At 44.0% G+C, this 26736-nt stretch overlaps 1 protein-coding gene across 11 annotated transcripts in view; it reads right to left on the bottom strand.

Annotated features, from left to right (window-relative positions):
* DGKI (diacylglycerol kinase iota) overlaps positions 1-26736 on the bottom strand; it is a 252712-nt gene that overhangs the window by 192654 nt on the left and 33322 nt on the right. For 2 of the 11 annotated variants that reach the window (XM_080390861.1, XM_080390855.1), the window contains exon 1: positions 6351-26673. The exons of 8 other annotated variants lie outside the window; for them this stretch is intronic. In XM_080390861.1, coding sequence (XP_080246987.1) covers positions 6351-6439 — 89 coding nt within the window. In that variant the 5' untranslated portion in view covers positions 6440-26673. Of the gene's footprint in view, positions 26674-26736 lie in introns of those variants that run through there. One more of the 11 variants, XM_080390862.1, reaches the window with a different exon arrangement.

Genomic DNA, 26736 nt, shown 5'->3' on the forward strand with positions numbered 1-26736 from the left:
CTAAAACATCCTCCGGAGTGCATAGTCCATACTAGGTAAAGCAGCTATGCAGAAAGGCCATGTCTACTTTGCTCTGAAGCAGATGAAATCCACCTGGAAACATACACAGGAATGTATAGGAAAGTGAAATGAACTATGTCAGGCAGCATGTAAGTACTGCACTGAGATGGCCTCCTCTCCTGTCAAAAGAGGAGAAACCCCAAGAGCTACAGTTACATGCCTAGACCCAACAGGGTCCCAGAGACAGAACGGTAAATTGCTAATATTGCTAGTGAGACATCAAACCCATCCATTTGAACCACAAGGGCAACCACAGCTTCTCATATTGCTCACCTCCCTGCCTTAACTCTCCCCAGCTCACCCAACCCGTGGGAGTTAGTTCCCAGCCTCATCGCCAGAGAGGCGAAGGGGATACTGCGCCTACATAATGGTTTTCCCTTTGTGCAGAGATTTTTGCCATCAGGAACTGCTGAGTGCCTTTAGCACTAATTTGTGCTAGCCACACTCATTTTGACACCACCTGCTGAATACAGCAAGGCAAGGCACATTCCTATTGTAAGGAAAACCTCAGACCTTACACTCACAGGGAGAAACCAAGTCGTGCATAGCCTGCTCTGCCTCTGTATCACAGCCTTTCCAAAACATCCAGATGACTGGCTATTTCTCTCCTGTGAAGGCACATAAATCCCAACCTAGAAACCCATAAAGGGTTAAATACATCAATCCCTATACTTTCCCCATATCCCCACACCTCCAATGCTTTTGCTAAGGGCACAATCTTCAGTTTTAAAATAATCTTTTCAAAGCTCATTTAAAATAGCAGTTTCCCACTCAAATACAGGGCTATGTGAGCGACTCTCGGTTCTTCACAATTGCATACATACTCACCAGGAAAGAGAGCAGAAAAGTAACAAAATAAAGCAGTTCAGACAAACAACATAACAAAAAGACCTTTGGCAGTAGAGCACTGCACTTTGTAGGAGCCTCTCTCCATCCGAAAGACTCAAGTGATTCATTCACAATTCAGAATGATTAGACCAACATTTTCTACCCTGAAGCTGAGGGAAAACCTTGAGTTATGGGAATTTCAGTAAATATGGAAACACCCGGTGAGTTTCATTCAAGACCTGTGCAGGCAAGAGTAGGAGTTCGGCAAGGTTTCCTACCTCGGTGCTGCTTTTGATTAATTACAGTGAAAGCAATCTTTCATCAACTATTTTACAGTAGAATAAGATTATTACAGGAGAGACTGATCTCTGAGAAATTACAGAAGACATGGATGAACCCACTTACATTTCTACTTTACCTCTCTGCATTTCTCAGAAATCCCTTTTTTTTTTTCCAACTGTGATGACAGTCTGTTTAGATATCCTTACTGAAATATCCAGAGTGACTTGTATTCCTTAGAGAACTCCACAGCTTCACAAAACACTCTATGTGAATTTAGACCATTTTTGCCAGTATGCATTACTTGACATTTAGAGAATGTCGCCATGATCCATAGTCCCTGGTGCACCAAAAGCTACTTGGAGATTTCTGTCATCCTTTACACTCTGTACCAAGCACCTTTTCCCCTCCCTTTTTTCAAATATGAATTTACTGCAAATGAAAACTGCCCTGCTGACAGGTCTGTGAAATGCTCTGCTTCTCCAAAGAACACAGAGACTGGCAAATGGATGGAAATTTCTACATTCAGCTTTATCTCAGTGTGTTGATACCATCATGTAAAGGGATCACCTCCCTAAAGGAAGGAGTTGTCCAGGGTCTAAAGTCCACAGATTTCTTCATCTCCCTAGTTGAAATGTCCGTTAGATTGCCATTTAACACTAGTGCTGAGGGCAGGGGATGCAGTACATCCAAGTGTTGCAAACTAAAGGAGTCGGTGCATCTGCGTAAACAAAGCCACAGCGCTCTGCACATGTACACTTCCATGTGCTTGCAGCATTGGGCCCATGCCGAAATAATTATCTGGAGTTTCAAGAGAACGTGTCCTGACTGTGCTCGTCTTTGAGGATTTGGTTGCATTGGGATTTTTCAAGACTATTCAAGTGTTAGGAACATTTGATGAAGCAGCCCACTGCACATAGATCTCCCAGAAATCAAAGAATAAGGATACCCTGAGGAGCTGTGTTCATCCACCTCCAGGGTGAGATATAAAACGCATGTACTGCTTCAGACTAAAACAAATGGGAATTTAAGAACCTACTATCTAAAATGAGCATTTCATCAGCAGGAAAGAGATGGGAGCCGGCAGAAGTTATATTTATTTTCTAATTGTTGTTGTCACCATTTCACGATGCGTGCTCCCAAGTCCTGACACATAACTTAAAAGTCCTCTGAAAAACCTGGTTACTCAAGTCTACTACACAATGCAGTCCTTGTTCTGCATTCACGTGTACCCACACCTGTGCAACTTCACTCTTACCAAGTCTAACAGGTGTAAGATTCCTCCTTTCAAATCAAATAGTAATTTGACCTGAGACTTAACACCCACCAGACACTGCCCTGCACTATCCCAAGGTTGTCACTCAGCCCCCCCGCAGCGACAAGGCAGCTTGCCCATCTCCTGATTTACAAGACCTAGCTGCTTAACTTTAAAGGTAGATCCCACACTGGTGCTTTGTCAACAGTCACGAACAGCTGCTGATTTTTCAGGATATATCACATGTCCTCATCAGTACCTCTGCTATTTCACACTTTATTCCCCACAGTAACCCGAGATAACTATCATCCGGTCTAGAGGATCTGCCACCCCTTGGGTTCTCAAGTTGCTTTATATAAAACAGACACATGCAGATCAAAAAACAGAGTATTAAAAGTAATATGGAGAAATGTTTTGTTCTTGATGTAAAATTCTCAGATTTGCTTGCAACAAATATTTCCATTTGAGGTTAGTTTGATTTTAAATTTAATCATACTGAAAAACTGAAGTTTGCCTTGAGATCACCACAAGCTCACACAAATCTGAGCTTGCCATCCCGAATCTGACCGCAAACTGCTGCTGTCTGAAAATTTTGAAATATGAAAATAGATTTAAGCTATACCTCTCATAGATTAAAGATTCCCATCAGATTTCCAGCTTCCTCACTGGTATTTCTGATTGCTTTTTCCTCTCATTTAAAAATAAAAACCAACAACCAAAACCCTCCAAAAACCAAACAAACAAAAAAACCCCCACACACAAACCCAACCAAAACAACACAAAAAACATCAACAAAAAAAAAAACAGAGGCATGAGTCTAGGTTTTGGGCAACCAAAAACTGACACAAGACTTTCCAGTGTAGAGCGATTACGACCATCACCTTTAAGAAGCTATGGCAAATTAGACTACCAGTTACAGACCAAGTGGAAAAAAATGCCTTCCAACTGCCTGTACAGTTGCAGTTAATAATTTGACCTGTGCTTTTACCTCTGATCAGAGACTAAAGTTGTAGAAATATTCAGCCGACAACAATTTATGATGTGTTGACCATAAGTAACATATATATGCTTTTTACAGGCGAGGAAACAAGCAAATGTACACTGCATCCACTGTTTCCAAAATAAGGGGAATGAAAATGTCATTTCCTACTACTTAAATTTTCAAAGTTAATTTGAAGTAAAAAAATCTAGCAAATAACCAAGCCTGAAAGGGACATTTACAAAAATAACTGTGCACTCAGGCTCAGCAGATCAGCTTATTGGTCTCAACATGGGCATCCAACATCGATGCTTTTTATTAACAAAAAAAAACCCAAACCCAACAATATATCCAATTTTAAACTTTATGCCAGTTAAGAAATTACATTATTTTTCACTAATAAAGTCAATAAATGCAGCGAAGCATTTATCTCCACAGAGAAGAGAGCACATCTAGAGTCATCCACACAGGAGATACAGGTAGCAGCCAGAATTATTCCAAACTGCCAGACCCAGGAGCTTGTTCAGCATCTCCTGTTGCCCCTTTTCTCTAACAGTTACTCCCAAGGGAGAATAAAAAGGGGAGAGGGAGTCTCAGTTCTCTTTTTTGTTTGTTTGGGCTTTTGTTTTTTCTTAGGGTTTCAGCTTATCAGCTTGACAGCAATAAGCTGACTCAACAACCTTCTGAAAGCACACATTCAGACAACACTACCCCACTTATATGCATGAAATCTTTCGGGAAATGAACCCCCAAATGTCTGCATTTGGTCTGTATCCTGGTCCTGCTATTCCAGGAGTTTATTCTGAATTTTCCAAGCTTTCAACTGCAAGATCAGCCTGCACCTCCCAGGAGGGCCTGGATTCCTCCTGGGCTCCTTGCTGCTTGGCTAGAGGCACAAAGGGAACACCTATGCCCAAGGGAATTCCTCATCCCTCCCTTCACAGGCCTGTAAAAGCCTCAAGGGAAGGTTAACACAGGTCTAAGCTTATGAGACACAGTCCTCATGCCGAGACAGAATGGTAGAAACACAGAAGCGGAGAAATAAAAACTGAAAACAAATCACTAAACTTTTTAGTACTGAACGGGTGCTTTCTAATTCCCTATAAATGTTTCAGCAGTGAAAGTTTTGTTTTTATCTTAGATAATTAATATATCAGTATTAATCAGTAGTCATTACAACATATTTTCTACTGGAAAACAAACACCCTAAGGGAGGACTTTCTAAATACTATGAAGTCAAAATGAGGCACGATTCTCACACACATAACACTTACCACCATTTTTCCTGTTGTGTTATTGATACACATTTCACTGAAAAATGAGTGAATGTTCAAACAAAAAAAATGTGACTTCAGAAGTCCAGTTCTTCCATGTGCACACCGCTCTTTTCCCTACACACTGAAGTGCAAAACATGAAGGCCAACATTCTCTAAAAACCACAGCATCACACAGCTCTGCCAGTTGATCTATTACTTTGTTCTGAAGAACCCGTTCTCAAAAATAACCTGAAGCTTTTAAGTGGCTTGTTGTGAGCAGGATGCTATCCTAAACAAGACATGAAACCAGGGTTGGAAGGTAAGTTCTTCAATCGATTGTCTGAAATATTCTGTCTTCATCAGATCAATCTTAAATTGCTAGCTGAGGGTGGAGAATTATTCCCCTGTCTCCTTTAGAAGTGACAAATGAAAGCAATTTTCTGTGGTGGGAAAGGGAGAGAAGTTTTCATGTTTCATCAATACATGTCAATACAGTATTAATATAAACCTCTCTTTGAATACCTCCACAAGTAATCTCAAAGAATCAAAAAGTCATTTTTCTGTTACAAAAGGAATAGAGTGCACTTAGAAAAGATTGCCGATTAACTAGGTTTGGTATAGAAATCTATCTCCAATTAGCATGATGAAGTTCCTTTGCTATCCTAATTAATGAGTGTTATTCAGTATGGCACTTTTTTTTTTTAAGAGTAATGAAACAATGTACAACTGAACAGTGGGATTCCTTTGGTCCATGCTCAGTATGATGCAGAAATTGTTGTGAAGGTCACACAGGCAAATAACTTCCTGCCATTAGTGTGTACCTGGAAAATTAGGAGAGGGTCTACAAAGGGAGATGGAGGAGGAAGGGGTTGTGTAGGGGGAGAATCCATCCACAAAGCAAAACAGAACTTCACAGGAACCAGTGAGAGTTTTAACTGAGCCCGATCTAAAGCCCCCTGCAGACAATGGCAGTCTTTCCAGACCCATCAGGAAGCCCTGGATTTTCCCTCAGCGTGACACGGCAGAACTCTGCTTGGTTTTGCAGGCAAGCTGAATGCCTAGTCCCTTGTTTGGCAAAGGCAGGGATGCTTTTGCAAAGGCTGCATTAACTTTTGAAGGGAGTACTATTCCTTCCTTCTCAGCCAGGGAGAAGACTCAATTTTCGCAATGGAGACCCTTTCAAAGGGGAAGGAAAGGTTTATGCATGGGCACCCAGGATGATGAATCACAACACTTAAGTGTGAGAGCCACCCAGCAGTAGAGTTTTCCAGAAGCTAATTCAGTCATTATTATAGCCCAGAAGAATAGTGTAACTGATGACTACAAGCAAAATGACTGGTATTTCAGAATGCATACTGTTCCATCCCTTCTATCCTTCCCAAAGTCCCTCTTCTCTTCCCATCTCAATTGCCAAGCCATTTTCCACAGTACTGCGCGTGTGCAGCACTGACTGCCATGAGCAAACATGACCCAGTACAATCAGTGAACTGTGCTGAATGCAGTGCATCTCAAAACAGCAGATACAACACAGCATCACGTGCGACGATAACTGTCATTCTTCATGTATTATTAGAGGAAGGAGATCTAAAAAGCCTGAAACACATTCAGTGCTTGCAGACAGCAGTCAAACAAGACTGGCCATTATGTCACTGAAAAGCTTAAAATTCAACAGTTCCTGCAAGAGCCCACTTACCAGCTATCCAAGGAGCCTGGCATGGACAGCCTACACCTGTTCCATTTCCTGCTGCTTTTGCAGAAGAAATCCATGCATCCCACATTCATAACTTCCAAGAAAAAGAAAAAATAAAAATAAAAATCTGAAAGTCCAGCACCTCAGAGAGCCAGGCTAGGTAAGAAAAGAGAGGTGCTCAGTTTTTGAAGAAATCTTCTCCAGTTTCAACTCATCAGCCCCTTCCCCTGCCTCCTACCACAGTGTGTCAAACTGATTCAGGGAAATCTAAAGGAAGAAAAGAAGCATCAAAGGCCAGTTCTTGTAAAAGAAATGGTGCTTGTGAGCTGGTCAGCGTGAGTCTGCTGAAAGGATGTATGGCTAGGTGGGGAGGGTAATATGTGCACACACATGCACACAGACGTCAGACCCTTCCTTGGAAGTGGATTAGGTGGCAGATGGTGTCAGAACCTGAGCTGCTGTCAAGAGCAGAGTTCACACTGTTCTGCTCCCCTGCACTTAGAGGGGAAAGCAGCAAAGACAAGCCATAAAAAAAAAAAAAAAAAAAAAAAAAAAAAAAAAAAGGCTCATAAATAGCTGACAATCAGCTTTGTCATTGGCAAGGAGCGGAACTACACCCCTTCACTTGCTCCCTTCTCCCCCCAGAGTCCTCGCAGGCAAAATCCTCTCTGAAACAGAGACAAAAGAGGAAACAAACACAGACATGCAATCTCTAAGCATGAAAAATACCAGAGGCTCAGATTTTCACAAGGAAACTAGAACCTGCTATTACCTCCCAAATACCAGAACCCAGGACAGCGAGGGGGAGGAGAACACCCAGCTTAAGGTCTATTAAAAGCAAAGGGAAAGGGGGAGAAGAAGAAATTAAAAAAAGAAGAGAGAGAGAGAGAAAGAGAAGAAAAACCCACTGCCTTTGATTGCCAACACAATGATAATAAATAGGGGAAATAACATTTGAGAGGGACGTACCAGCTGAAAGCAGTCACAATGACTTTGTGCAGGCATCCCTGTTATTAATAATTATTACAGATAATAAGGGTTTTCAGGCTGAGCAAAGGATCTTTTTCAGTTCCTAAAACCTGATCTTTCCCTGTCCTGTCACCCACCTCCCCTTCTTCTCTCTCCTTCAAGCACCTGCTTTACATAGCTTTCATTGTATTATCATTATCTTCGTGGATAATTGATAGCTGAGCTCGACCAGCTGATGCTAAGAAAAGAACGACAAGGTGGTTAGACACACACCTACTATAAATAGACACACAACATGGCCAGCGTTTGCCAACATCTGATGACGTCTTCTCTCCTGGGTCCTAAAGTTAGCTAGTTTCTGAAAGTCAGGGAAGCAAAGGAGAGCGAGGTAAAATGCTTTCAATTAATTTTCAGAGATTGAAGGGATAAAAATAAAAATACAAAACCCCACTCTTATGACATGCTAAAAATACTCACTTTATGAAACCTTCAGCATAGTTTGCAAAGCACAGTTTAAAAGCCTTTTTGGTTTTTTAGCAGCAACCATGAAGCTCAAAATATTTAGCTGGTGCTGGGATCTTTGCCGATAGGACTGAAAAGGGCCATGAGAAGATCTCTTTGCTAAGCACAGCGTGCAGACAGAGAATAAAGCAAAACTCACAACTGCAATAAGCCCTAAGGTATCTCCACAAAACATAAGTGCTCGTGCTCAGGAGCTTGGAGGGCAAAGGCTGTCAGCCTGTGAGTGCAGGGAATCTCAGCAGCCTCTGCATGGCTGGCAGGAGGCACCAGCTGCCTGGGGCACTGAGTCAGCAGCAAACCCTCCAGCCTTCATTGCTGGCTGGTTCTTGACACTTCTGGGGCAACCTCCTGACCCGTCCTTGATTGGATACGCCAGAGGTAGGCTTCCAGCTGGAAAATCCTTAGTCTTACTTGGCTCATCACCAAAAGCTGGGGGAGGTACGCTACTCCAACATGCAGCTGCCTTTTGCCTACACCTTCTTGGTGACAGCCCTCTTGACTGCCCCTTCCAGTCCTGCAGTCCAGAAATTACCTTTGCACGATTCACCCAGGCTCCCCCTGCACGCTCACCCCACGGCACAGCTCATCCTGCCTCCAGACTCAGCCTGCGGGGCACACAAAGAACAACCTGCCTTCCACAGCAACCCACCTCTCAGGAGCCAGGTGGTATTTTCCTCCTTTGACTGGGGGGGAAGTGCTGTTAGAAAGCTTCCTTGGAGCATTTCTGCCTCTGGCTGTGGAAGTCAGGCACAAGCACATGACACTCTCAGTACATTTTGTCTTCCTTTTACAAAAAGCTACCCCAACATGGTATAGGCTCCAAAATTACCTGCTCCTGGATTAGGGCAAATGTTTAGCTCTTTGTCTTAGCCATTGTGTCCAGTTGCACTTAGTAGATCATATTGATTTTTTAAATTATTTTTTTCTAGCATAAAAATGCTTATTTCTGGAAACTTAGTGCCATTCCTCTACAAACACTAATACAGGCTGCTTCTATTTGACAAGTCTCACTCCCCAACAGCCAGCTAAGCTTCATCAGTACAAGTAAGGCAAGAAGCCATTTAAAATTCCTCCTGACTAAGGAAAGCAGCTGCAGCTGAGTATTTGCCCCAGCACACACTGAGGCACAAGTGCTGGTTTTGTCCTCACAGTAGCTACCTCCCCTGTCAGAACTGATGAACTTGCACATACGCTCAAGTCTTCCTCATTTTCTTTCTTGGTGGTAATCTCACTCTGAAAGCCATTTTAGACTGCAAGAGTGCAGCTATGTGAAAATAAACAACCATTTGTCCTAATTCTCATTCAAATATTGAGATGGAGAAAATCTGGCACTTCCAATATAAGAAACCATTTGTCTCTCACAGTTTACCACAGCAGAGCTGTCATCACACACAGACAATGCCCAGTCATGACACAGGAGCAGTATCTCAGACCACAGGGAAGAGGAAAGAGAAGAGAACCTAAGTCAAGCCTCCACGCAGCTCTGTGACAGGCAGCAAGCACACAACAAGAACAGTGGTACAAAGCCACACAAGTTTGAGGAGTGGGAGGACTTTTTCTTAAAAAAGCTCCAGAGATCTACGTAAGGTGGAGGTTTTATCTTGAGAAACTTGTAGCTTGAAGCTACCAAGAAAAGCTATGTCAGGAGCAAAAGAAAAAAAGCTCACTTCTATAAAATTGCTTACCTAGCCAGCGCTGGAGGGCAAGCACACTACAGGGGAAACAAAAAAAAGCATTCAAACAGTTTTTCCTCTCACCAGCCAAAAAATACACACCAAAATGAAAGCTTCAGATATGAAGTATCCAAAACAAACAAGAGAATTTCCCAAAACAAGACTGCTGGTTCAACGCAAACCAGCAGCACTCAATTAAGATGATAGAGGTTTTACATGCAGCTGCACTAACACCAGTTGGGGACTGGCAAAACCCATTTAGACACGAAACGAAGCAGGTTCATTTTACAGTAGCAGAGGGCCAGGAATCAGCCAGGGAACAACTGACCTTCCATGTCTTTGTTACGCTTGCACAGAGTGGTTAACACCGCCAAAATAGTGGGAGGCAGTTTAGCAGGGATCAGTACCAGGAGTCTCAATAGATTATGCTATTATTTTGAGATTCTGTAAGAGAACAAATTAACCTTCTTTGTAACTCTTGGCTCATTTTAATAGACTTAATGGATGTCACAGGCTGGAAATACCATCTTACATTCCTTTAACTTCTGTACTGATTGTCCTCCTTACAATGAAAATTCACTATTTAGGTCTTGGGTGGGGAGCATGAGTTCTGTTATCCACACAATCAAGCCCCTCAGGTGTCTTGCTCATACACCCAGGACTGAAGCAATCACCACCCCAAGATAAAGAACACCTCTTCCAACAAGCTCAGACCAGCAGAAGCCATTGGAATTTTCCCACCTTTCCTTATAGCAGATGGCCCTGCACTTCCCCAAGATAATCTGGGAATTTTCATCCCCAGAATCCCACTCCTGCAGGGACCCAGGAGGCTGGCAATGTCTGACACATCTCTTGATAGCTCCATGTGGCACAGAAGAGTTTTTCAGATGTTGTGCTAAAGGGCTTAATCTTGCTACAGGGATATAAAAATTCCTTACAATTTGTGATATAAGAAGATTTAGACTTTTTTTCCCTACAAATCCAGACTGGGGAATTGTTTTATGGTTACCTGTGATCACAGGGACAGGATCTAAGGGCCAGCAGAGTCTCATCCAAAGCCTTTATTCCCCTCCCCACCTTTTTTTTTTTTAAAAAAAAAAAAATCTCTATTGTTTTCCCCACCATCCTTTCAAAAATTTAAAGAAGGCCACACAAGCCTGCACACCTCACATGAAGGCATTTTTTTTCTGTAGATTATTCAAAGGTGTGCTGGATTTCCAGTCATTTTCAGCCCACCACTAAAATTCTGCACTTCAGATGCAGCTCTAGTATAACACCTTATTTTACTTTAGATAGGGCTGAACAGCCACAAGTTACTACTAATGCAGAATCCCAGTGCAGAGTACAGAGAGAGAGAACAGGAGTGGAAGGTTTCCCAATGAAGGGGAAACGTAATTTCCCAATGAGAAGGTAAGGAACGCAGCAGTGATGCACTAAAACCTGCTCCTGATGGTGACAACTGCAGAAAGAAGTTTTCTGACTGGAGATCAGAAGGGGCAAGCTGAAACTAAGCCTGGGAAAGGGAAGCCTTGCTTAGAAACAGTCACACCAGTATTCAACTCCACACCAACAGCTCAGTCTACCAGACTCTGTCTGTCTGAAGACCCCCAAGGCCTCACCCCCTCTACCACTTACTCTGTTGACTCAGGTTTTGTACTACAAATGCTATAAATGAGAAACTTATGAAAGGTATGGTAGGCAGAGGGCTTGAATGGCTGCAATATCCTCTAGAAGAATTCCTTCACGGTGCTTACAAACTGGAGCATGTATCTCTGTGACAGACTTTAGTTAGCCACAAGCGAGTGCCTAGGGTAGATATCAGTCTTCCTTAATACGCTGTTTTGCAGGCAGACCAGAACAAGGGAGAAATAATAATGCCACAGGCTACAGTCATGAATTCATTCAGAGTAGAAGATTCATTGAGGTCTGGCACAGAAGTGGTGGCATTTCTAGGCACATCACTGTTGCTGCAAGAGCAAATGTTACAGATTTGCAGGAGAAGCCCATACACCCCCCAGGTTTTGCCATCACTGGCTGGACAGCTGGAGCTAACGGGCATTTTCCTATAGTTCTGCCTGCCACAACTTGCCTTGGCTGCCCCAGGGCAGCCATAACAAGCAAAAGAGAATGACAACAGGCTCCCTCCCAAGATAGTCTGGGCATCGGTGACAGCACAAACTTTGAGCATTATAGGTTCACATACGGTATGGTTCATTCTGTCAGCCGCTCAAGATAAACAGATCACATCTGTTTCTTGAGGACAGCATTAGCTCCTACCACCAAATGCAAGTCTTTAAAGTCAGTTCTTTGCACAGATTACTCAAAAACATATATGCTATCCAGTCCTACATACACTAAGGGTATTCTATGAACAGCGGGAAGGCATTAGAAAGTGGAACTAAAATGTGCCCTGAAACTAAATTTATGTTGCAAACATATGGGCAGAAGCAGTATGGAGGGCATTTTTCTTGGCTTTTCAAGACAGGCAAACCCTGTAGCTGCAGAGATTCCATTTCCTTTGGGAAGCGCATTTGCGCCCTGGCTGCCTATTCCCACGGAGCTGGGGCTTTTTACAGGTTCAGGGGGAATACAAAGATAAGCTTATATGGGAGCTCACAGAAACATGCCTATCTGAGGAGCTCTTGACGGCACAATGCCAGTCAGACGACACAATGACTGGCACAGTGTCACCCTTGGCTTTTGTTGTTTTTTTTTTTTTTTTCTCCTTTCTCCTTTCCTGCACCCTCCCCCCCCCCCCCCCTTTTTTTGTCTTTTATAACTCTATTCCTTTTTTCTGAGGTTTTTGATGTTAGCATCTCTCTCCAACTAACCTTGCCCTCCCCACCCCCTTTAAAATGAATTTTATGTCTCTCTAAAAACCTTTGCTTTCCTTCAGTAACAGGACATTTTCTCCTCCTTTCCCTGCTCCCACCTTTTGTATCCTACACACACACCTCTCTAATTTAGTATTCTTATTACACTCATTTTCTTTGCCTATCTTCTTTATTCTGCCTTCTCCATTAAACCTCCTCCTTCCCATTGCCTTACAAATCTTTCCCTTTCTTACCCAGTTCATTCTCTGCACTAACAATTCCCCCCTTTTCCCTTTTATCCTGTTCAGTTCCTACTCCCCCATTTCATTCCTACCCACACAGCATGCCCTGTACCTTCCTCCCCCCGCCCCAGTTTCAAACCTCCTCATTATACCTCATTTTCTAGAATTCTGTTCAGGTTCTTGTATCAGCCTTCACTAGGCTCAAATGATCCCTTCATGTTACTGCATATTTCCCCATCTCCTACCCTTTTCCTTTCCCTGTTCATTCCTCATCCACCCTCTTCCACTTTTAACTATGGTAGGATAGGTCCTCTTATTAACACCTATGAACTGTCAAAATTTTTGACATCAGTTTTTCCGATCAGGAATAAAGTCCCTGCATCTCCCTGTGTTATTTACATATCTATAAGATACATACATGCCTCAGTCCTGCTAAATGCACACTTCTCCTGCCATTCATCCTCCATATGCAATCCTAACCTAGGATGAACCATATAGTTTAACCTTGGATAGGCAATGCTCATGAAACCAGGCACATATTTTGTCACACAACTCAAACAGCTCCTCTTTCTGGTGGGACAAGCTCACAACTTGCTATTTACTCCATGAATACCAAAATCAGCCCAGTTCTGGATTTCAGTAGCAGATTGATTAACAAACTCTTACAACCTTGCCAGCACAAGCTGGTGCATGTATACAAGCTGGTGTATGCTTACCCCAGGGTAAGCAGGGAATGCTGCCCTGTGCCCACTGCTCAGCAGTAACACAAGCTCTGATGGAGCCTACACCAACCACCAGATGCCAAAGGACAAACGCAATTCCTTCTGAGCATGAGATGGTTTTTTTTTTCCCAGTAGACAGAAGGGCATAGTTATAATGAGTTATTGAAAAAAAGAAAAGAAGAAAATGAGATCAGCAAACAAAATCCACTTAAGGAAGTCACTCAATCAACATCCCAGGGCTGGGGCTGATCGGGGAAACATTCAGTAGGACCTCCAATACAGAGCCTGGAGGTTGTGCAAAGATGGTTGTTTTCCATGCTATGCTGATCTAAACAAAAGCTATACTTAACTTCCTTCAAGCCTCCTCTCACTCCCAGAATCAAGTGACTACATGGTTTGGCATTTTAACTCCAAATGGAAAACCCACAATACCTGGCGAGAGATGTTGCTCTCAGCAGGAGAGCTGTCATCAAGCAGAGAACAAACACAAGCACCAAGTACCCAGGCTCTTGGAGCTACTACAGCACTGTAGGAACAAAACAAAAAACAAGAACAAAAAAAGACAAGAAAAAAACACAAGGAAAAAAAGAAAAGAAAAAACCAGCCAAACAACACTGATGTTTTCTGCTGAAAGAACAAGCTTACACATACATTTATCCCCTCTGATTTTAAGATGGGATGGTCTGAAAGCCAAAGAAAAAAAGCTGCTTTCCAGGCTTCCTCAGATCTGGGAGCAGAAGAATGGCCCCTAGGACCTCCCCGAGTGCAGTGACAACTAGATATCATATCCACAAGCCGTAACTAATGCCCCTTCTGCACTTCCCACTCAGCTTCTAGGGTCTCTCCATCTCCCACTCCTCTCCTTCCAACCACACAGAGAGGGAACATAACTCAGGATCATCTGTAAAATACTCTGCCTTGCAACTTGAAGACCTAGCTAAAGTAGCATGGGGAAATTGTGCTCTGCCTTTAGTGCCAGTCACACAGAAACGTCCTTCTGTGATTCAGCAAATGACCTGATGATGATGCCGCTGCAGCTGGGAAAAGGTCTTTTTAATCCAAAATGTTGGGGCCTTGTGCTAAACCATTTCATCGTCACACACACCCCCCCAATCCTTGAGGTGCTTCTGCTGCTAGCCAGTTGCTATAGGAACCCTAATCTTTATCTGATCTGCTTGTTAAATAAACTGGCATCAGTATTCTGCTTTATGGACTGCTTAGTCCAGTCCTTCTCCTTCCTTTAACCTTCCCTCCCCAAAAGAGATCAAAAAGATGACAATATGTTTCACAACCCTCTTTTCCTCCTCTGTCTCCTCTTCTCCACAGCTCCAAGCTTTTCAAGTCCAAAATCCAAAATTTGACCAAAGCAACCACTATGGCAAATAGCATCCTGGCTTGTATCCAAAACTGTGGCCAGCAGGATAAGGGAGGCAATCACCCCCCTGTACTTGGTAGTGCTGAGGCCGCATCGCCAATACCGCGTCCAGTTCTGGGCCCCTCACTACAAGACAGACACTGAGGTGCTGGAGTGTGTCCAGAGAAGGGCAACGGAGCTGGTAAGAGGTGTCCAGAGCACAAGGCTTACACGGAGCAGCTGAGGGAACTGGGGTTGTTTAGCCTGAAGAGAAGGAGGCTGAGGGGAGACCTTACTGCTCTCTACAGCTGCCTGAAAGGAGGTTGTAGGCAGGTGGGAGTCTGTCTCCTCCCCAGGGTAACAAGCAATGAATGACCTCAAGTTGCACCAGGGGAGGTTTATATTGGATATTAGGAAAAATTTCTTCACTGAAAGGGTGGTCAAACATCGGAACAGGCTGCCCAATGAGGTGGTTGAGTCACCATCCCTGGAAATGTTTTAAAAAACACCTAGATGTGCAGTCTTGGGGACATGGTTTAGGAGTGGACTTGGCAGTCCTGGGTTAACAGTTGGACTTGATGATCTCAAAGGTGTTTTCCAAAGTAAATGGTTCTGTGATTCAGAGGGCTGTGTTAATCCTGTGTCTTTTAGGGATTAAGCAGATAGGAGAGGAAGCAGAGCCTAGACAGACAGCAACAGGTAGGGCAACACAGCTTGAGAACCAAACACTATAAGGACAAGAGACACCCAGTTATTTTAGATGAAAACTTTCCAACACTCTCCATGACATCTTCCACCTCCAGCAGCTCCCAATGTCAGCCTTGTCCTACCTCACCGCACTTAAGCAATGCAATTTTAATGCTGTTAGCAAGGGGACAGCCCTGAAAAGATATTTCAGCGCTGAAAGTGGAAAGCAAAGCAAGCTAAACAAACAAAAAACACCAAGACGACAAGGTGTCTGCAGTGACCTAGAGCTTTTTAAAATTAAGCCCTTTTTTTTCCCCCCTTCTATGGACCAGAGATCTAGGCCAGAATTATGTAGGTCGCAGGCAAACCTTTCAGCTGATCTGAAGCCAGTCCTTAGAAGGTGATAATTCCCACACTCAGAGGCACCTCACCCTCATCCCCAGCCAAGTATTTGTGTGAAAAAAACAGACAAAGAACTGAAGTGGGAAGGGATGCTGGGTGAAGGAATAAAGGTGTCTGGCTTTGTGTGCACACGCAATAGTCTAACCGTGCTTCCCATCTCAGCAGGCACACACATGCTAAATACAGAGATTCTGAATCTGCCCTTTCCCTCCTAACATTTTCTACTGCAACAAATATCATGCAGAGAAAGAGCGATCCCATCTTATTCATACCCATGGAAGAAAAGACCTAGAAAATTAAGTGTCAAGATGGGAAAGAAAAGGCAGAAGGGGAAACTCAAGAGGCTGAATTCCCACTGCATGCAACAATGAAGCAGGCTAGGAAAACTGGTAATCATTCATTCACACCACAACAGAAAATCCTCACACCATAGCAGCGGCATCAGTTTCAGGATCATTTCAGCATACCCCAGGATCTTCAGCAGCTGTTCACTGGCATGTGAATCGTGGTCCTCACAGAAGACTTTGCAATGCTCAGCCTGCCTCCAGAGGCTAAGGGGACAGCTCTGAAAACAGCTGGACCACTGATTTCCAACTAATTCAAGACTTGGGCTGACCTGTGTTTAGCTGAAAGATCCAGCAGCTCCGGCAGGCGAGTCCCATAGAAGCAACTTCTGTTACAGTGTTTTACAATCGGTTTCCCTATTGCTGTGCTCCACACTTAGGTCCCCTGCTTGTCTAGCACGCATGGATGCTCTTACATCTCTCTTGAGCAGGACTGCAGCTAGGCTTCCCCCCACTCTTGTAGAAATATACCTTCTTAAATTAGCAGCCCTTTAATTTCAGTTCAGAGTTCAGGCATAATTCAGGTGAAGACTCAAATATCCAACTCTGCAAATGCAAACTTTACCCACACTAGTCCATACTCTGCCATACTGTAATCTCTTAGGATCTGGACCCTCTTGACATTCCTGCTATTCCTCACTCCCAGAAGGGTTGGAAACAGCACTCAAGCAGCCCTCTCTGGTGATATGTATGCATGTGTGGTCAGGCCCACAAATAGAAGAGACAAGTGAATAAAATGACATTAAGTAAATGTTCACCTAAGGCTCATTCATATTCTGGATGAAGACATTGCAAATGCCTACTTTAAAGGAATCTGTCCTCTGTTAGAAATCTCTTTTCCTTTATAAACATGGTCCTTGTTCTTCAGGAAAGCAATTTTTAAATTCAACCTAAGTTTCCTCTCCCCCTCTACTTTGCTTTTCCCATTTATCCACAAGGGCTGCATTTTTGAAGAAGTGCACACAGGAATCCCAAGTGGCTTTGCTATCCCCTTTTTATAATGTATATTCTAGGCTGACAGAGCACACAAACCAGCAGTAAAACATTGTGGGGGTTATTTCTTCTGCTTCAATCCCCACAAGCCTCCCACCTCCGGTTTTGCTCACAGATTCGGAGCTGAACAACCTTAAAAAGAAACTCAGTTAAAACAATCAAGCTTCCTCTGAGTGTCTATCTGAACAGAAAGAGGTGGCCAGGGGCTAAGGGGAAAACCGTGCAGGATTTATTCAGTAAGCATTAATCATTTGCTGTTTATTTGAAATTAGACTTCCAGTCACTCAGAAGGTTTTCATGCTCTATTTTCAGAAACTGTGCGAGGTAAGCACCATAATGAAATAGTTGGGCATTGCAAAGAGCTTGAGGGTTTCTTCATGAGAGCTTGGCACAGCAGTTTTCATTGCTTTCCCCTCCACAGCTCAGCCTATGCAAAATTTTCACAGGGTCCTCCTCAGTTTATGAATCCCTGCTACACTAAGACTTCTCTGCCACCACCCCCGCTCCCTCAGTGACTCAGGCTTATTAAGATAACTTCTCTTTTTCTAGTTCCTCACCTCCAACACACTCAATGCATTAAGCCACATACTCCTGCACACATGTAAAATCTTCCCCCAACCACCCTCCTCTCTCATCCAACTTTCCTCCCACAGTTCTTGCACTCCCCCATCCTGGGATGACAGAGCCAGTCAAAACCCACCCAAACGAGCTCAACCTTTACTTACACTCCTGGCTGCTCTCAGGCAGCTCATTGTGAGCTGGTGCTAGTAGACACCAGGACAAACAGGTCTGGGGCAGGAGTACGGATCTCTTCTTCCACCAGCACAGCTTTCGGTAAAGTCAAGACTTGTCACACACAGAAGACCAGCCATGACCAGGCACACGGCGGGGAGAGGCCACAGCGCTGCAGCTAAGTGTATATACATAGGAGGTCTGAGTATGACCCATAGGGTGTGTGCAGACCACAAGCACAGTGTGCTATGGACTGATCTTGGAACCTACTGGCTCCTTGGTACAGTGAAGCTTTGTCCCATGCAAGGACACAGATTTGTATATCGCTATTTACCCCTGCTTTAAGAGGCTTCAGGCAACAAAAGCTTCCAATCAGATTTTAGGAACAGCAGGTACCCCAATTTCCCACCAGACTATGGACAAGCAGTGGTGCTTGGGTGGTCATTGCAGGCATAATGTGTGGCTGAGGTAAGACAACAAAAGAGTCGTTCCAGCCCTGGGTCCCACTGCCTGTCCTGGCAGTAGAAGGACCATGAACTGCAAAAAAAAAAATGGCACTGAAGGGGAAAATGGGCTTTTGCCAAAGCTGCGGTTTTGCTCAGATTGACATCTCTGCACACAGGCTCACGCTTGCTTTTGTTCCTGCTTTTCCATCCAGCAACAGGTGGGGAGGAGTGGGATGTACATGCAGAAGGAGGACAGGGCAGGAGCAGAGAACATGTTCCTGACATGCAGGGATAGGTGTAGGGAGAGTTGTCTGCCTGGATCAGAAAGAGACTGAGAAGGCAAGTGACCCATGGCTCAGCAGGCCCCTTAGGTAGGAATGGGGACAGGCTTCTAATTCTGGCAGCGTCAGGTGGGAGTAGGGAAGAGGCTGAGGAGAAGGCTGAAGCAGAGGTGTACAGATCAGATTTAAAGAGGGATTCTGCATCCTTTGTACCAAATGCAGTCACTCTTAAAATAATCTTCTGTCATACTTCTGTACTGATTAAGAGACGGTGTTCACTTTTGATGCATACTTGTGTGCATGTTCATTTCATAACCACTAGCAAAATGCTGGAAACACCTGGAGTGCAGCAAACTGTTTCACTTTGTGCCAACAGTTTTTTGCTGTTCACCTGAATGTTTAAGTGGTGCATGTCAAATAAAGGTCTTCCTTGAGCAAAGGCTTCCAGGTCTAACCAATTTGTGATTTGCATAAGCAAGTGACCCTGCTGGAGTCCTAGGAAAGAATTTGAACTGTAGCCCATCTCGAGTGAAAGATCCTTCATTAATTGCACTGCAGCCTTTCCAATGACCTTCTCCAGTTGAACAGGTTTCTTATTTGCCCTGCATTACTCTGCTTTCTGAATAACAGGAGTCGGATTCATTTTGTTCCTCACTCAGAGGCAGGCACACAGCATTTATCTTCTCAGTGTCCAAACGAGACAAACATCACACATGTCTGTAAGCATCGCACATAAAACACCAGAGGGAACAGAGCTAGGGAGACATAAGAGAAAGGTTGCCCTCTTCACCTCTTCAGGATTTTTATTGGGTTGCATATTCCATACTCTGGGAAGCTGCTGGATTACTTTGTTCAGAGGTGCTTAATCACTATAATTATAGGTCCTGGTAACTGTACAGAAAAAATTCATGTTCACCATTCAGAGAACAGCTAAGACATCAGCAGTGACAGAGAGGCAGCAGCTAATTCAAGACACCTCATCTTTGAGCCTGAAGATATCATTCCTGCTGGAGGAGATACTGACATCTGGACACATACCAACCTAGGCCTCTGTGATGAGCTGCCAATAAGTGCTTCAGCTCCTGTTAATTATGGTGGTGTTTCTACAATGATGAGATGACTTCTCTGTGGAGATGAGCTCTCATCAGGAAATTGGTTCTATTGCAATTAACATCTTTGAATATCCAAATTTAACATCCTCCTTGAGCCTTCTCCCTTATTTCAGGAAGTTTGTTATCAATCAAGTCTTGAAATAGAGCTGGAGATCTGGGATTCAGAGAGGGGGAGGAGTTCTGTGTTTGGGGGCAGGAGGGTTAAGTACACAACAGCTTCAAAATCAGCTAGCTGATGGCTCCAGCAGCATTTCAACCTCCCATCCCTATATGCATTATTTCCAAGAAAGCTGCTATCGTCATCATCATCACCACTATTGAAAGTCAGAATAGGTGACACATGCATTCCCTCGCTCAGTCCGGTCTTCAGGTTCAGCTATAGAGCAGGATCTGAAACACAGACAACTAAGACACACAGACATCACCTCGAGAGCAATTAATACAGCATGCCATACAACACACTCCTCCCCCTCCCAAAACACAGACTCAGTTTTCTCTTTCTAGGGCTCTCTGTCACTCTCTCAAGTCCCCACCTACAGCAGCTCTTCACAGAGATGAAGGGAGCACAAGCAGATGCCAATGGAGAAAACAAACCAGCAACACATCTTGCTGGTCCTTGTACCACATTGCATCTGAAACATCCAGTACTTCCAGCAGCAGCCCTGCCATAACCTAACTCACAGGAAGAGGACAAATAAGGATTTTCAAAAGACATACTTTCTGGGATGAAGGAAAACAGGTTTTCTGTCCCAGGCACACTTGAAGAAAAGCATACAGACCTAGTCAACAAGAATTTCCTCATTTTGTACGACAAGAAATCTGAACACTAGATGCACTTACTTGATATCACTACCAACAACTGAGAGTAAAAGCAGCCATACACAGAAAGGATCTAGCAAATACTTCACTGCTAGCTATTAAAATTTAAAATTACACTGCCAATGCCATCAGAACACTAATTTCTATGGCTCTTAGGTCATAAACATGAAATGGGATTTATTTTTTTTTAAACTAGTATGACAAAGACCCACAACAACTTTTGCTGCACTATATTGTTATATAAAATCTGATTTCCTCGTAGATGGTATTAGATCTTCCCCAACTTTAAAAACCCAGCCACCATGGAGTGCTTATTTACTTAGCTAGCCAAATCACTTCAGCAGAAAGGCTACCTTTGGTGAAATGAAAATAAAACTTAATACCACTTTAGGTTCTACGCTGCCATCTCCTGTCATAAATGTCAAAAAAAAAAGCAGAAAAAATAATACAGTGAAACTTGAAAAATAAGTACAAGAGGAACACGAGTAAAGTACACAGTCTGGGAACACAGCTACAGCTGCTCATACAGTCATCTACATAGACTCGAAAAATCAAGAAAATATGCTTCAGAATCACAGTTGGGCAGTAGAGTCCTGTGCAGTAACAGCAGGAATCACTGGGAGTCAGCCTGTTCCAATGGATACCAAATCAGACACGATAAGAGCACAAGACTGAATAAATTAGTCCTATAGGCTTTAGTACTGAGTCAATCTTTGTTTTCAATGGTGGATGCTGCTGAGACAGAGACAGGAAAAGACTCAGATAAAGGCCTGTTCAAAGAAGTCTAAGAGGTAGAATAAGAGAAGTGGGAACTAGTGAGCTAATGGGTTAAAAAAACCACTGGACAGCATGAGGCATTAATAACTGAGAAAACAGGGCAGAGGGGGCTTGTGATGTTCAGCACTCGCCTGTGAATGAGCCCTCGGGCAACAAAAGAGCAGGGCTGCACCTTTCAATGGAGCAGGTGAGAGAAGACAAAGAAATTATCAACTAAACACTTACGAAGAATTACACCCAATATTATGATTCATCGGTGAATGTCAGGAACTAATAATTGGGGTTCCCTTGACCAAAATTATTCCCTATTTAGTACCCTCTGTGCAGCGGCAGTTGCACACTCCTCACCCTGTCTTCCAAATCACTGTGATTTGTCTACATTCACAGTGAAAAACATCCCAATGGTGAGGAGGTAGAGATAAAAATTGAGGCTTTCTGAAACTACCAATTCTGGCGCTCTCCAAATCAGATTCATTTCAACAAAAGGAGGGTAACAGGAGAGCCAGCTCTAGACCATCCCATCAGAATTCCACCCACTGGTGGGAACCAAGTGGGGAATAGCCATCAGATGACATGATCATGTCATCAGACATGAACACTCGACCTATCCACACAGGTAACCAAAGGGGCAGGCACAGAGGAAAGGTTGCTCCAGCGCACCGGCAGCCTGACGGCAGCCCAGCCTCCTGTGCATGCTGCCAGTGGCTTGGCTGCAGAGCGCACCTGCCATGTTCAGAACATCACGCCCTAACTGCAGGGGAAAGGAGCACTGCAGAGATCAGAAGCATTAAGCAAACTTCATTCTCAGGGCAGGTCAAATTTGGGTTCTCTCACCCTTGACAAAACCCTTCTAAGATTTTTTGCACCTCAAGGCATAAATTCACAAGAGGTTATTAAAAGCGTAACATTATTCAGAATCTGCAAAGTCCTCTGTCACACCCCACCACTTCTAGTGTTCCACACCATACATCTAAAGCCACTTAGTGGCTTGGTGACATTTAAAGAGAAAATTCCTCTTTAGCTCCCCACTCAAACTGCCATAAGAGAAACCAACAGGGTGAAGCCTTCACCCTTAAAGAACATCTTTGTTTCTCTACTATGTAAGCTCTGTTATTGTACACGGTGGACAATATGCCAACACGCACAATATGCTGACAATTTGGACCATGTAGATGGACCACAAAGATGTTCATGACAACTTGGACCAAACAGACATATACACACAAGCATATATAGAAGTTTCCAACCTCCGTGTGCTCCAAGGATGCTTGTCTTTCCACCGGTCCCACATCCCTGAAGTTCCGTGGGCTCCTGCACTCCTGCCCCCAGCACGTGGTGCCCGTCTTTCTTGCCAGCTGTAGGAGCTCCCTGGCACAATGGCAGGAAAGCTGTAGACCCAAGGAGGCTTGAGGAGTGCCCTGTGACTGCCCAGGGGTACTCAAGTGAGAAAAAGATGGAGGGGGGGAAGAGGTGGTTCCTGAGATATCACTGGAACCAGTCGTAGCAGTAGGCTTCACTTCCCTTCCCATTTTTTATATTTAGGTCAAAACATGAGTAGTTACTTACAAAGGAGGGGGGCGGGGAGGGGCGGGAACCAACCAACTTCCTTGGCTTATTTTTTCCATGGAGGATCTGACAATGTTTGAACATCAGGACAGCAAGTAAAAACAGAGCAAGCAAAACTCATAGAATCTCCAGATCCTCCCAGAATCTTACTTCAAACAAACAGACCATAGGCATCAAGAGTTCAAGCAGAAAATAAAGGAGCCTTTGCCTCAAACAGATAACAACCACTGTAACTTTGCTAAAAGCTCTAAGCGTTGTAGCCTTTCATAATCAGTAACAATGTCAGGCAAAGCACATAACACTTACCTTTGTAATACTGTATAACAATAATACACTACCACAGTTTGTTGGTACATCTTTACACAAGTAGGAAGAAGCTACTCTATTCATCTCAGAAACGTTATGAGCTTTGCTTACAGCCACACAAAAAGTCAGAGTGGGCTCAGTAATAAATGTACTTAATTTACAGCACGCAGCAATAGTCCATCCCATTCTAATGGCAACTCTTCTGCTTTTTGCCAATATGTTCTTTCTGTTGGGAATCTGGATGGCTGTTTAGCTGCATCATTTGCTATTTTGTGTCGCACATCATCACCTCTTCTCTGCTGGTTTTTCCAGCTTTACAACTGAGGATTATCCCTTTGGGCTGATCAGCCTTTTTCCAAAACAGTAACACTGTGAAATATGGGAAGAAGGTATAAAAAATCTGGAGAGGAAAAACCTTTCATAGATGTCTGCCATCTCTTTAATCTTTCCATTCCCTAAATGCACACTTCCCCTTAACACCTGCTAACCTCCCTACCCAAATTGGCTGAGCTGCAGTGCACGCAGAAACAAGTCTCCTCCTCAAAGGTGGTCAACAGCATCCCACTTCTGCAGCTCGCCCTGGCTTTGCTGCCCAAGGGACAGTAACAAGCCTCCACAGCCTCAACTCTGAAGCCCAGCTCCAAAGGCCACTAAGCCAGCTCAGCCAGGTAGCAGTTCAGTCTTTCTCCTTCCTGGGACATCTCACCACCCATGTTTTTCTGGCATCTGTGCCTAGCAGATGAAGGGACTCACTAACCTGGGCTTCCGTTGCTGACCTTCACCTTGGGTAACTTCACCTTGAATAACTGCTGCCTCTGCTATAAGCCACCAAACCCAGGACACTGGGCACGATACTGCTAAAGAAGCACCTTCAATTTAGAGTGATCTCATCACTACTACTACTTTTAACACTTGCTATCATTTCTGCATGGAGATAAATAAATCCTCATCTTCTCTCAGAGACTGAGAGACTCTTCTGAAATATTTCCATTCAGCATTTTTTCCAAACAGCTTCTTTAAAATGTCTTTTTTTAAAACCAAAGCTGACTCACCCTCTAATGCAAGATAGTCTGACTCACATTTAACACTTTGATCTCCATAGCCCATTTTTGTCACCAACTGACTTAGCTATATCCTTGTACTACATGTAAGGGGAAAGAAAGGAGAAAGGAAAATGTACTTTAAACATCCATTCAGATCCAGACCATTGAGAAATACTTGGGATAAATCTGTAGAGAAAGGAAATTTGTTTCAGTACCCAGAGATCTATTACAAATTAGAACAGAAATGAATTTTTTCAGCAAGAGACAGATTTGCACTTTCATGTTCCCAGATTCAGATGAAAAGGGGGCTCCACACAAGAGATATTTTGCTACAGGGGTTTCTTTTTCTCATTTAGCTTCATCAAAATCCTCATGATAAAACTGAATGGCACCACTTCAGAAATATAATAACAATCCAGAAGTAATTTCCCATTTACACATAACTTGCAGTAGAATTTATTCCTTAATACTGCTAAAGTACCTAAAAGAGGCGAGCTTTAAAAAGTGAGGCCCAAATGTAGGTCAGGTAAACTGTGACCACTTCACCCATGGGAAGTCCCCAGTTCAAACAGCAAGGGCAGTGTCAATATCCCCGTTAGAGCCACACAAGCCTGGGCCAGGGAAGGCTGCTGTGAGACAGATCCAATTAAACTGTCTGCAGCCATTCTCCAGAAGAATCCAAGAACCTGGGGAGTAGATCTTATTGACTTTAACAGGTTCCAGGAGATTGCCTGCCTTTAGCTTTCTTTGAAAGATCTCCAGCCTCAGAGCCTAGCCTTCACCTTGCTGTGGAGATCACTAATAAAACCAAAAGCAAGGTCTTTGACTGCTTGGGAGCAAACTGTTACCTCCTGCACACAGGCTGCTGGGTAAGCTACAAGTGATAACAGACTTCAGTCCCAACTAAAGTGAAATGGATATAAACTCAATCTAGAATTTAATAAGGTGCCTACCATGTTTGGGTGGGATTTTTTAATCATCTTCTTGACTAAATAGGTCAAAAAGGAGGTAAGAGACTGGGGGAGAAGGGAGAGATTTTGATGTAGGAAATTGATTTTAAGCAATAGAAGGTGAAACAGGTTTGGCTTATGGCCATGTTTTGGAAAGCAGGGTATGGGGGCCTCAAGACACCCATATAAATTCATACAAGAATACTTGCTCACAATTCTTACCTAGATACCAACAAAGAAAAGTTCCCCTTGCTTCACGTGCTTCCTCTGTGCTCTGGAAGGTGTTAGCACCCAGACCCACTGCACCCACATGTCTCTGAGTTCAGTCTGTGTTTGACTTCTTGTGAGATCAAAGACCCGCACTTTCAGTAGACACTTTTGCAGGCCAAGCAGGCAGGACTGGTCCCTAGAAAACCCTCTGCCTGGGGGCAGAAGCACTGCTGGTGCCCGTCCCTGCAGTTTCTGAGCTCTGCACAGGCAAGGCAACTTTGAGAGAAGCTATGCCAGCCTACAAACGTATTTCACACTCCATTTGAAAGGAGCAACAGCCTTATCCTGTTCCTCACCCACAGTGGAGGCACATCATAAGCACTCCTGTCACAGGCGCCACCTCCATCACCAGCCCCAGCAGCACAGCAAGCACTCCGTAGAGAGCCAGGCTCAGTTCTTCGCCGGTATGAGGTAGCCAAAGGTCCAGCTTCTCATATGCCTCCACAGTTTGTCAGCTGCATGTGATCGTTCATGAATAATGTTCTCCCCCCCAACTCAGGAGCACATACCCATGCCTTCTCACTGACTGCACGTCATGCAGACGGGCACGCATCTCCAAGCTACAACCAAGATACACTTACCCAGTGCTTTACATGCACAGCAGTTACAGTTAATGTATACAAAGCGATACAGATCAGACCAGTCAACCCTTTTTATCTCAGGAATACTAACACACTGCCTCCTTAATCCACAACATCAGCAAGAGTCTGCATAATACATCTGCCAGGCAGCAAAGGAGCAAACCCAGCTGAATCATGCCACCAGGACAACCCAGGACAACACATAGTCAATCCTCCCCTGCTCTCACCTGGACACTTTTCCTTCCTGCTGCACACCTTGCATTTGCTGTAACGGAAGAGGGAGGCATGTGGTGCGGCCTGTTGAAAGCAAACAAAATCCCTCTGATTTTACATGGGCAAGGTCTCCAAGCCACATAGAATCTAAGGGGAAAAATTGCATCTGAGAAGAAGCCAGGGCAGAGTTTTATCCCAGATGCACCCCCCTGAGCTCCCAGCAGGTCCCCATGAGCAGGCATAGCTGCCACAAGCAGCACCAGGTCCCTGACACAAGCCTCAGGGAAGTCTGGCACTAGGTTGAGGTTTCCCAAGGCCACAGCCCCACACCTCCACATGAGTAGGGAGGAGCTTGCAGGACCACTGGATAAGCACAGATGGAAAAAATAATGAAGTAGTTCCTGGGGTCACAGCCTCAAATTAACTGAAGTTGCACATCCAGTGGCAGGCACACCTGCACAGTCTGGAGGATAAAGTTCTTAGTGCTCTCTTAGCTATTCCCTAAGGAATTACTAGATTCCCTAAGGAAAAACTAGATCATCTGTTTCTGAAGAAAAACACCCAGGTCTAAG

Source organism: Falco punctatus (assembly GCF_963210335.1).
Source record: "Falco punctatus genome assembly, chromosome: 6".
In the NCBI taxonomy this organism is placed as follows: domain Eukaryota; kingdom Metazoa; phylum Chordata; class Aves; order Falconiformes; family Falconidae; genus Falco; species Falco punctatus.